Source organism: Bufo gargarizans, chromosome 2 (genome assembly GCF_014858855.1).
Source record: "Bufo gargarizans isolate SCDJY-AF-19 chromosome 2, ASM1485885v1, whole genome shotgun sequence".
Lineage (NCBI taxonomy): Eukaryota > Metazoa > Chordata > Amphibia > Anura > Bufonidae > Bufo > Bufo gargarizans.
This window is the reverse complement of record NC_058081.1, coordinates 199,757,193-199,770,274: the sequence shown is the minus strand read 5'-3', so window position 1 is coordinate 199,770,274 and position 13,082 is coordinate 199,757,193. Positions and strand designations below refer to the sequence as shown.

General features: G+C 40.5%; 1 protein-coding gene across 2 annotated transcripts in view; it reads right to left on the bottom strand.

The window, feature by feature from the left end:
- LOC122927744 overlaps nucleotides 1-13,082 on the bottom strand; it is a 37,267-nt gene that overhangs the window by 4,422 nt on the left and 19,763 nt on the right. For both annotated transcript variants that reach the window (XM_044279881.1, XM_044279882.1), the window contains exons 10-12: nucleotides 8,653-8,764; nucleotides 4,890-5,002; nucleotides 2,677-2,769 (exon numbers count right to left, since the gene is read on the bottom strand). In XM_044279881.1, the coding sequence (XP_044135816.1) occupies nucleotides 2,703-2,769; nucleotides 4,890-5,002; nucleotides 8,653-8,764 (292 nt within the window). In that variant the 3' untranslated portion in view covers nucleotides 2,677-2,702. The remainder of the gene's footprint in view (nucleotides 1-2,676; nucleotides 2,770-4,889; nucleotides 5,003-8,652; nucleotides 8,765-13,082) is intronic.

Here is a 13,082-nt window from a genome sequence, read left to right as displayed (position 1 = left end):
TGACTGGCTCCGTTCATTTCAAGGGGCTGCAGAGGGTATGCGGCCCCGTTCTTGTGATCATTGGGGGTCCCAGCAGTATGACCCCCACCGATCTAATAGTTATGCCCTCTCCTCAGAAGAAACCAGAATTTTAATTTTACAAACTAATAAAATCTCTAGGTGCGTGCACCTCCAAGAGAACTATTACAAGTTGATTACTAGATGGTATTATACCCCGGTGAGGCTGCATAGGATGTTCCCCTCAACCTCAGCACTGTGCTGGAGATGTACGAGTACAGAAGGTTCCTTTTTACACATATGGTGGTCGTGCCCTTTAGTGAAACCCTTTTGGGTAGGTGTTTGTAAAACCTTGACCAAATTGCAGGGTAGTGAGTTTTCACTTTTACCACAAACTTGCCTACTGGGACTACATTCCCCGCAGTGTCGTCCCCATCAGGCTTACCGCCTTCAACAACAACTATTGGCAGAAGCCAGAGTTCTTATTGCCTCTAATTGGAAATCAACTGTAGTACCAGATATCCCACAATGGCTCTCTAGGTGCGATCAGGTATATCGCTTAGAGCAGATTGCATACTGGGAGATTAATAACTCCCCCTTATTTGAAAAGGTTTGGGGGTCTGGAAAAAATATCGTAACTTTCTTTGATTGCTGTGCTACCGGATCTCAATGATTCTTCCATTACTCAGGGTCCAGTGCAGTCTAAACAAGCACTTAACAGTCTTAAATGTACTGCTGTCTTTTATTGATTACATTTGCGATCCTATGTCATCTCTCTTGTATTTTCCTGTTAACTTAAAAAAAAAAATGATATATTGTTAAATCTCTATGTATATGTCAGTTTACTATGTACCTTAGTGCACGAGCACTTCTTTGTATTTTGATTTTCTTGGATACTGACATTTTGTACGACCTCATAATAAAATATTTTTAAAACTAATAGTTATGCCCTATACTGTGGACAGGGGATAACAATGTAACCGAAATACCCCTTTATGTAAAATTGGGAAGTAGGGGGTATTAGAATTTAATATTTTAAAGTGTTTTTTTTTACTTTTTATACAAAAACTTTTAGCCCTATTACTTTTTTCACATAATATTTTTAGCCCTCTTAAGGGGCTAGAACCTGAAATCTCCTGATCACTTGTCCCATAGACCAGAATAGTACTATTATGGTCTATGAGATTCTGACACTCCTGTCTGCTGAGCTGTGACTCCTGCATAGTTTTACAGGCAGTTAACCATGTTAGCCATAAGAACCTTCAGAAGGGCCAAGGCTGCCAAGGTAAAGGATCGATTTCACAGCAGAGGCTCAAATCGGAAGGCCGAGAGATTTATTACACAGTCAGCTTCTGCCGTATATGGAGGGGGCCCAGCGCAACAGTCCTCTTCATACAGACTCTCATGCATAATGACGTACATGTACGTGATTATGCGTGAAGGAGTTAATAAAGGGTGCATATTAAAGGGGTTTTCCTCAGGATAGGTCATAAATATCAGATCAGTGGAGTCTGACTCCTGGCACCCCCGCCGATCAGCTAACTGAAGAGGGTGCAATATTCCACTGAGCACTGTGGCTTTTTCCTAGGCCAGTGATGTCACGTTCATTGGTCACATGGCCTAGGCGCAGCTCTGTCCTAGTCAAGTAAGTTGGCCTGGGCTACAATACCGGAGAACAGCTGCTATACAATGTATGGCACTGTGCTTGGTATGTTGTAAGGAGGCTGCTTGTCCAAGCACTGCAGCCATTTCAAACAGCTGATCGGCGGAGGTGCCAGAAGGTTATCAATACTGTACTCCCAGAAAACCTTTTTAATATAGCATCCATAAGCCGACAGACACTTTATAATCTCTCCAATAAGTGTTGCTAAGAACACACATTTTAATATAGAAAACAAGACAGTTTTAGAAAATATATCACTTTTCCCATCTTTCCCAATCACTACTAATTTTACAGTAAGACAATGTGAGTGAAAGAACAAAATCAACACAAAATCACAATCAATTTTACACTGTGATTACACACAATATGCACAGGGAAAAACAACCGCACACATTTCATTGCCATGGAGCCTGTGCCTAGTAGTATCTCTTTCTTTAAAAAAAAAAAATTGGTACAGAGCCTGAGAGTGTACAATTCCTTATTACTAGATAAAAACAATTTTCAGATTTGGTTCACTTTGCTTTTTTTATTTTATTTTTTTACAGTCTGGCAGGTATATGTAAAAAAGATGGAATAGAATATAGGACTATGCTATTCCAACCAGTGGGCTCTAATATAAAACACATATGTTAAACATATACTTTTTTCAGAATATGGCAGCCTATGGGTGAAGGATTCCACTTTAAGGCATCCATCATAGACATCCAATAAACAAACACATAGCTTTTCATGATGTATCCATTAAACGGGTGCCATTATAGCTTATGGGTGATGAATGTGTTAAACAGATGACCAACAGTGGCATCCATAACCGATAGGCTATAACGGTATCCAATTAACATATGTCATTTAAAGCTAATAACTTACACATTAAACAGAGGCCAAAAACATAATTTAAACACAGCCCAAAGTAGATAATATTGTGTTAATGTACCATCTCTCTCAACATGTGGCAAGTAAGTGAGGAATTAAATTCATGACTAACCAAATAAAATCATCATCTTGGAAGTACTTACCATTATTAAACTATGATGGTTGAAAACTACTTCTTGCTTACACTCTTCCGTGACACAGTCTTCGAGGAGCTGTTATATTTTTGCTTATCTTTTCTGCAAGTAAGTAAGTATTTAATAGAAAGTTTGGAAAAGTTAGAAAAAAATGGTCAGAAAACTGACCATTAAATGGGTTCTCAGTGAATTAATAAAATTACTGAAAATGGCTCACTTTCCCTAGAGGGCAATAATCAAATAATAATAATAATAATAATAATAAAATGGCCACCATCATAGTAGCGCACACAAAATCCACGGAAATTCTTATCTGCTGTATGTAGGATCGGAATTCAAGAAAGGCAGAGCAGTGAGGAGAGCCGAGACAGCCCTTTAGCTCACTGATCTTAAGTAACCCATCCTACTGTGTGATTAGGATGGGTTTTGTGTGTGCTAATTGGGCAGTGGCCATTTTATTTCTCCTGATGATTAACCCCTAGAGAATACAAGCCACTGTAAATGATAAAAGTTTTTTGGGGAATGTGTTTATAATAAACAAATATTTAAGTATTTTCAAGCATTTTATTAGTTACGGAGTACCCCTTTAAGGATGACAAAGCAGATTCTAAAAGGGGTGGTCTAGTCTTAAAAACCTATTTTGAGATATCCTAGGGCAGGGATACCCAACCTGCGGTCCTTCAGCTGTTGCAAAACTACAACCTACAGCATGCCCGGACAGCCTACAGCTAACATCCTACAGCAGGGCATAGTGGGAGTTGTAGTTTTACAACAGCTGGAGGGCCACAGGTTGAGCATCCATGTCCATTCTGAGCTCTAAGAGGGAAGTCCCTCAAGTGAAATCACATTTTGCTAGCACAACACACACAAGTAGGAGGCAATGCTTGCGAGACTGTCATACAGAGGCAGATCAACCAGTATATTAGTTACTAACCTTTCTAGATGTAAAACCACATTCATTAGCCAAAGCAAAGAGTTGTTAAAAACAGCATCTTTTTTGGACCCTGTACATTACACATGTAGTCTATTTATTTTAATGGTGGTGCTGTAGGGGAAATAAACTCTTGCTGCATCGCTTCTTCTGCAGATTGCTTTCGAGGCCCTCAGATATCAGCTGTACACAATGAGACATTTTCTAATACTGTCTAATACTTAGAGACAATTTTAAAACTGTGCTAGAATTATAGTGGCTAATTGCTGGATGATAAATCTGGTGAACCTACACTGTCTAGTCTAACTTTAGCCACTTATTAGCTTACTTTACACCAGGAATCACATGTTTTGGCGCATCTTTAGGCATGCCCCTTTCCCACAAAGACATTTTTCCCTCGTCATACCAGTTTATAGAATGCTCGTAAAAGTGTCTAAAACCCTTAATAAACATGGTGTAAAGCGTGTAGACCAGTTTTTTGGATACAAACTGCACCAGAATTTTGGTTATTTTGATTATTAAATATCCCCAACATGATTAGCTTATTTTCAGGTAACCCTTCTTACAAAAAGTTATGAAAAGGAGCAAACCCCTTTTAAAAAGGGGTTATCTGGTTCCCGATAGTTCATCAATATCAGGTTAGCAGGGGTGCTGGGAGTCTTCACTGTTTACCTGATCGCCGTCGACATTGCAGCTCCTTCATCCCATTCACTTGGATTGGACAGAGTAACTACAACTGCTCCTTCCCACAGAAGGGAGTGGGACAGAGGAGCTGTAATCACACTTTGCCGCCGCTGCAATGTAACGCTGCGCAGATAAAGAGTGAAGAGGACACTGCGCTCATACAAGCACTGCAGTCTCTTCAAACAAGTGATCGGCAGGAGCATCTGGAGTCAGACCTCACCGACCCGATATTGATTGACAGGTCATTAATATAAGAAACCAGACAGACAACCCCTTTACCTGCTAATAACAGACGATGTGCATGATCTTGGCAAACTTACTTGCTACTCACTGCTTTACTAGGCATTGACAAAAATGTATCTGGAAGGTGTTATAACTTGACATACCTTCTGAGAAATAAGGAAAAGCAGCACCTTCACTTATGTCAGACTACATGACTGAAAGATCTGTGTCACTATTAATACCGCTATATGCAAACAATATCTGTTCCTAAATTTTACTTGGTCAGAGATGAATACTAAAAAATACACGGGTTACCAGTGTACAGCTTGATGCACAGCATATACTTTGGCGTTTACATGCATGGATTCTTTGCCACGAACCATACCTTGACATCTTTATTTTATTTCTGCAGCCCTTCCCTCCTTCCCAGTGTATTGCGTGAATGTTCCTATTCATCATGCTCCCACATGAAATGCAGGGCTTCCCAGTACTGTATGGCTGCATGAGACAGACACAAGTTAAACACTTTATAAAGGCATGGAGGAGTGAGAAAGTATGAAAGAACTGCACACAAAATGGAATGGAAAGAAGATGGGAGGAAGAAGGAACAATCATGTTCCAGCTAAACTTGCTGCATCCTTTGTTTCCCAGACAGAACAGCTTCTCCCTATTGAAATAAACCTGCAGGCGCCAACAGTCCAAGTGTATGGTGGAGTCTGGGCAAAATGTACGTCACGTGCATAGCCAGTATAATGCTGTCAAAAGCACGTCTTTCCTTTGTCTATGTGGACTAGCACTCCATTTAACCATTTTGCACAGCATTTTATTATTGTATAACCTTATACTTCTAAAATAAATCAATATTCAACCCTTCAGCAGCCAAAGGATTTTTTTTCCCCTCATTTAAAGCCTTTTTTTAAAGGGGTTGTCCAGGTTCAGAGCTGAACCTGGACATCCCTCCATTTTCACCCCGGCAGCCCCCCTGACATGAGCATCGGAGCAGTTCATGCTCCGATGCTCTCCTTTGCCCTGCGCTAAATCGCGCAGGGCAAAGGCATTTTTCTGAGTTCCGGTGACATACCGGGCTCTCTATGGGGCTGACAGGCAGCCCGGTGACGTCACCGGCACTGATGGGCGGGATTTGGCTCTGCCCTAGCCAGTAAAACGGCTAGGGCAGAGCTAAAGCCCGCCCCTCAGAGCCGGTGACGTCACCGAACACACTGCTGGGCGGAAGTTACCGCCCGGCAGTGTGTTATTGAAAACACAAGAGCCTGTGCCCTGCGCGATCTAGCGCAGGGCACGGGAGCGCATCGGAGCATGAGATGCTCCGATGCCAGGCTCAGGAGGGCTGCCGGGGTGAAAATAAGGGTATGTCCGGGTTCAGCTCTGAACCCGGACAACCCCTTTAAGGGAGAGATGTACACTTTTAAACAGGACCTTCCAGGTCTCCTGACATGTCTGTCCTAGTAAATACTTGTAGTCCCCATAATATAACAAATCTGGAACATCTTTTACGGGAAACTTTTTTGTGCCATTCCCGTTATTCCTCCTCACAGTCTAACATTGTCTAACCAATGCTGACTGTAGCAAATTGTGTTCGGAACACATCCCTTTAACAATACCATCCAGTTGTTAATGAATTCATTAATTTCTTCCATTCACATTGCCGTATAAGGGCTTGTTTTCTAATGGAACTATTTACATTCCAAATGGGGTGAAATTATAAAAAAAAATAAAAATAAAAAAATTCCACCACAGTTATGCTGTTCTGTTTTTACAGTGTTTCCTATGCGGTAAAACTGACCTGTTAGTTTCATTTTGTGGGTCAGTACGATTACAACAATTCCACATATATATCGTTTTATTGCCTTTTAATACCCAAAAAAAACAACAACAACAAAAAACACAGGAAAACATTAATTTATTTGCATCGCCATAATATGACCCTCATAACGTTTTTACTTGTACATGTATTTGTGTCTGCGAGAGATCGTTTTTTGCGGGGCGATCTATACTTTTTAGCGAAACCATTTTGGGGTATTATGACTTTTTATTCCATTTTTTGGGGAAAGCGAAGCAACCATTTAGACTTTTTTTCCATTTCAAGTATGGGATAAATATTTATTTTTTACTTTCTTTTTCTTTATTTTTTTTTTTTTTTACGTAAAAGCAATGATTAGATTGGAGTCTATGAGAGAAGCAATGAATAAGAATTACACCAAGTTCCTATGGAGCCCCACAGAAGCTAATCGGTGGCAGCCTGGTGTCACTCAGGAGGACCGAGGCTGATGCACACTACAAATCACCCCCCGCCCCCAATGCTAGCTAGGGGAGCCGGTGCAAGGCAGGGACAGTGCGCTCCCAGTTTTCATTCTCACAGATGCCACGGTCACATTTGAAGGGATTCTGTCATCAAGATTTTCGATATGGAGCTGTTCATATCATCCTCTCAGTCTCCATTATCTAAATAAAAATATACTAGTTTTACCCCCACCTGTCCTTTCATCCGGTTTTATTAATATGCTAATTACCTTACTAGGTCCCTCCGGCCGTTTGTGCCCAGCCGCGCCCCTCACCTCATAGCCCAGCGCAGCCCCACTGCTAATTATGCACTCTTCTCGTCGCCGATGGTGCGCCGTAATCTCCTGCATGCGCCCTAAATCCACTGGTCAGCGCCCGCGCGGCGTCCTGGCAGCAGCCTCAGCGAACGAAGCATGCATGCACCAGCTGTCTGCGCACTTCGCCTGCGGGCGCTGACCAGTGGATTTAGGGCGCATGCGCGAGATTACGGCACACCATCGGCGATGAGGAGTGCATAATTAGCAGTGGGGCGGCGCTGGGCTACAAGATAAGGGGCGTAGCTGGGCACAAACGGCCAGAGGGACAGCCCCTTGGGCATGTTAGTAAGGTATTTAGCATATGTTTTATCCAATATGAAAGGACAGGTGGGGGTGAAACTAGTATATTTTTTATTAGATAATGGAGACCGAGAGGATGATATGAACAGCTCCATATCGAAAATCTTGATGACAGAATCCCTTTAACCATAGCATCTAGGGAGGATAAATGTATGCAATCAACCTTATCTAAATTGCATACATTAGACATTAGTCCTGGGTGGCTGCTTTTTTTAAAACTGCAGGTACCTGGTGGCTATGGCGCCAGCTGCACTACGAGCAGGCGCCATATTTAAAGTCCCTGACCTCCGTATATATAGTTATAAGGTGGTCGGGAACATGTTAAAACAGACATGTCAAGAGAGGTGACAGGACCCCTTTCAAAATAAGTTCTGCATAAACCAAAAGTTAATAGACCTTTTACACCATTTTAATAGCATTTTTAAAGTTGTTCCCTTTAACAGATGGCATATCTTTATTGTTCGGGTAAAAATATGAAGATACCACAAATTGTGTTCATTGTATTTTCCTTATAAGTAATAAAAAATAAATGTAATAAATTATATTTTTGTTCTAGTTTTCTTTTGACCCATTAGACTTTACATTTAAACATTGCATATTAAAATTACATTACTGCCTGCACATAAAAAATAAAAATAAACTATTTGTTAAAGGAATACCCAAGTTAAAGGGGTATTCCCTTCGGAGACATTTATGGTGTATTGATAGAATATGTTGTAAATGTTCAATAGTTATGGGCTTCACCTTTGGGACCTGCTCTTATCACAAGAAAAGGGGTCCTAAGTGAATGGAAAGCAAGTTGTGCATGCACAGACTGCTTTGTATTCACTACTATAGGACTTCTGCAAATAGTGGAGCATGCTCGCATGGCAATTTTCAGAAGTCCCACAGTGGTGAATGGAGAGAATGGCAAGCATAGGTGGGTGCCCTTCATTCACAGCAGGGCCGGGTTCTTGAGATAGCAACAGGTCCCAGAGATGTGATTGACACCTATCAGACATTTACGGCATTATCTATCCATATGCCATAAATTTCCCAGATGCAAATACTTCTTTAAGGCCCCTGAATGTAAGTTATCATTGGCTATTGTAAATATGCCCAGTAATTAGCTAATGTCTGTTTTTCACTGACTGCATCTTTGATTTTGGCATAAAAAATTATTATTTGTGGCAACAAATTCCATGGTGCAAATAGGAAGCCGCAAGCCGCTTGGATTAAGCAAAGCCTCACCTGTTCCTTAGCACAATAACCACATAACATGCGCGAAGCCAGCTCCATTTCATGGGTTTCAGCTTCATCATGACAACTATCACACGGGTAAGCTTTCCCACAGCATGGGAATCTTCCATTTATATGAGAGAAAAGTAGTGAGAATGTAATCATTTCTAATATGTGCCAAAAATGAATACATGACAACTTCATATACACATAACAGACATAAATGGCAACAGCAGAGAAAAAACACACGTGATGGTAAGTTATGTAAAGGATGAACAAGAATGTAAGTGAAAATGTTCTCTCTTTACAAAGACACAGTGTAGAAGATGTAACATAATAGTAGAAGGATTAGTAAGAGACTGAAGGCATAGTCTATTTACAGTGAACAACTTTGGTCACAATTCACTTGTTTCTGAAATATAATAGGCTAGTTTAACCCTACTTCAGGCCAGTTTTCACCTTCCTACCCAGGCCATTTTTGGGAAATCTGACATGTGTCACTTTATGTGGTAATAACTTTGGAACACTTTTACTTATCCAAGTCATTCTGAGATTGTACTTCATGACAGTCCCAAATTTGAGTCAATATATTTCATCTTTATTCATAAAAAAAATCCCAAGTTTACCAAAAATTTGGAAAAATTCACAATTTTCAAAAATCTATTTATTTGCTTTTAAAACAAAGTGATACCTCAAAATATTTATACCCAACATTCCCCATATGTCTACTTTATGTTGGCATCATTTTGAAAATATTTTATTTAGGACGTTAGAAGGCTTTAGAATTTTAGAAGCAATTCTTATAAAATTAAGAAAAAATTCCAAAACCTACTTTTTAAGGACCACTTCAGTTATGAAGTCACTTTGTAGGGCTTATATAGTAGAAAACACCCATAAATGACCCAATTTTAAGGGGTGTGCCGCAGAAGAAAAGGAGCGCCATATGGTTTTTGGAAGGCAGATTTTGCTGGACTGTTTTTTAAAGACTAGGTCACATTTGAAGCCCCCCTGATGCACCCCTACAGTAGAAACTCCCCAAAAGTGACCCCATTTTGGAAACTCTGGGATAAGGTGACAGTTTTATTGGTATCATTTTATAATATCAAATATGTCTACTTTCTTTGTTTGTTTCAGTTTTACACAATAAAGCATTTCTGAAAAAGAATTACGGTATGTTTTTATGGCTCCATTTTCTGAACGCCATTTATTTTATTTTCTTCTGCCAAAAGTCTTGTGCAGGGGCTCGTTTTTTGCAGAAAGAGTTGACTTTTATTGGTACCGGTACATATGATTTTTTTGATCATTCAATATTACATTTTATAAGGCAAGGTGACCAAAAAAACGGGTTGTTTTGGCACAGTTTTTATTTAGTTATTTTACAGCGTTCACCTGTGGGGGTAGGTCATTTGATATTTTTATAGAGCAGATCATTACAGACGTAGCAATGCCTAATATGTATACTTATTTAAGTTTTACACAAAAGCATTTTTGAAACAAAATGATGTTTTAGGGTCGCCAAAATCAGAGCCATATATTTTTTTTATATTTTTTCTATTATTTGGCCGATTGTCTAATGTAGCATCTCTTTTTTTGCAGGATGAGGTGACTGTTTGATTTGTACTATTTTGGGGTGCATATGACAATTTGATCGCTTGGTGTTGAACTTTTTGTGATGTAAGGTGCCCTCCCCCCAAAAAAATTTTTTGCCACAGTTTCTATTTTGTTTGTTTTACGATGTTCACCTTAGGGGTTAGGTCATATGATATTTTTTTATATAGAGCTGGTTGTTACGGATGCGACAATACCCAACATGTATACTTTTTTTTAATGTAAGTTTTACACGATAAAAGCTTTTTTGAAACCCCCAAAAAATTATGTTTTAGTGTCTCCATATTCTGAGAGCCAAAGCTTTTTTTTAATTTTTGGCCAATTGTCTTATGTAGGGGCTAATTTTTAGCAGGATGAAGTGATGGCTTGATTGGTACCGTTTTGGGTCGCATACGGCTTTTTGATTGCTTGGTGTTACAGTTTTTGTGATGTACGATACCAAAAGGTGGCTTTTTTTTTGGCACAGTGCTTTTTTTTATGGCGTTTATCTCACGGGGTAGATTATGTGATAGATTTATAGAGTTGTTACGCACGTGGCGATACCTAATGTGTGTGTTTTTCAGTTTTTTCCATTTTTATTATAAAATCAGGGGAAAGGGGCGCTTTTTTTTTTTTTTTTTTTTTTTACTTACTTTATTTCTGTCCCACTCTGGGACTTTTGGGGGTCTGATCCCCTCTGCAATGCATTACAATACATCTGTATTGTAATGCATTGCCCGTTAGTGTATTGCACTGAGCCTGGGGCTGGATCTCCTCAGCTTTTGTAGAAGGCAGGTCCGATGCCTCATCAAGGCATTAGGCTCCCTTCTCACCCATGAAGTCCCGGTCACCGCAGCGCCGCAAACACCATCTATGCCGCGGTCAGCATTGACTGCGGTATAGAAGGGGTTTAATCCGCCGGCATCGGCTTTTACAGGGATGCTGGCAGATACAGCAGGGCCAAGCCATCAGTGACCATTACATTATATGCCATGAAGGGGTTAAAGAGGACCTGTCAGCACAAAATGTAGTGCAATCTGCAGGCTGCATATTATAATATGGCAGAAGCTGAGCAGAGTGATATATTTTGTGGAATAAGATGAAACACTTGAAACTTATACATTTATATCTCTGCCATTTCTGATTTCATTGTACACGGTGGAGGTGTTATTGGTGACTAACAGCTATCTCTGTATATACAGTTGTACGGAGAATGCTATCAATCGCTGATAACACCTCCCATGTGTACAGCTATCTGTGACTAACAGCTATTTCTGTATATACACTTACACATAGAATGCCATCACTGATAGCTGTACACAGGGGAGGTGTTATCAGTGAATGTATACACCTGTGTACAGATATCAGTAACTGACATCTATTTCGCCGATCAAAGACTTTACCACTTTTGGGTGTGTGCTGTATAAATAGTAGGCACCCTTGGTCTACGGCACCCACTCAGCTAATACATCTTGTTATGGCATGCTATCGAAGGGGCGTGTCCATTGGCAAACACACGTGGACGCCACAAGCGGCTCCTGTATGGTGTGATCTTTTATGCCCCATTTGAGGTTGACATTTATCTTAAAACAATATCTTCATCCTTTTATCTATGGCAAATGGCCTCTTTTTGGGTAGCACACATTTGGTTGCCTGGCTAATTTGGTTGTGAATTTGAGGAACACAGCCGGTTAATTGGATTCTATCAGATTGCGGATCTATCCGGCTGCTATTGTATAGACGTACTCTAGTTCCCTTCAGTCACTCAGTGAGAACATAGTGATAGATGTTATGGTAGTGTGGTCCTTATAGAATAAAAATTGGATATCTAACTCACGATGAAGCTTGTTGATCTTGCCCATAAGAAATAATCTTGACACATACAGTACCACCATAATTATCAATAATCTGGTGAAAGTAGCAGCTTTGGAATATTTGTATGGGGCATAACTTTCTTTTGGAGACTACAAAATTGATGACACCTGCAGCAAATTACCTTCTTCATTCTATGCGGCCTAATACTCTATGTGCCTCCGTATTTGTGAAAAATAAACTTTTATTTTATGCAAGTGAGCCTCTAATTCTCCCTCCTCTGGCTGCGCCCTCATCATGTTGATTGACAGGGCCAGGCAGTGTTCATGTCATCCTGCCTGGCCCTGTCAATTAACATGATGGGCGAATGGCCAGAAGAGGAAGAACGGAGCCTCTAGGAGTAGTGGCCACGCCTCCTTTGCCCCTAGAGGCTCATTTGCAGGATATAAAAGTTAATTTTTCACAAAAACAGAGGCACATAGGAGGAAGGGACAAAGACTGTTAGCTTCAGCTAACATTAGCATGTCTAAAGTCAGACAGGGAAGGGATGCAAATGAGCTATGAACAAGCTCTGCCTCTAATGCCACCAGATGTAAGGCAGCTATACTATAAGTCAATGTTCAGCTCTTAAGACATGACTTTGATATTAAATAAGCCAGCACCTCAGCTGCAGACAGCTGTTTCGGGGTGATTGCCCCTCATCAGTGCAGAGCAGAGAGTACTGGCTTAAAGAGAGTTAGTTCCCCCCTTACCTGGACACAGGCCTCTCACCCAGTTAAGCCAGTACTCTCTGCTCTGCACTGATGAGGGGCAATCACCCTGAAACAGCTGTCTGCAGATGAGGTGCTGGCTTATTTAATATCCAAGTTATGTCTGAAGGCTTGAGCTTGTTAAGAGCTCATTTGCATCCCTTCCCTCCCAGAATTCCAGAGGAGCATGTATGGCCTATAGGTCTCCTCACACTGATTAATGTGCTCTCTTCCTAAGGAGAGTTAGTCCCCCCACACCCTTTATAAAGCCAGACAGTTTACTAACAATGTTCC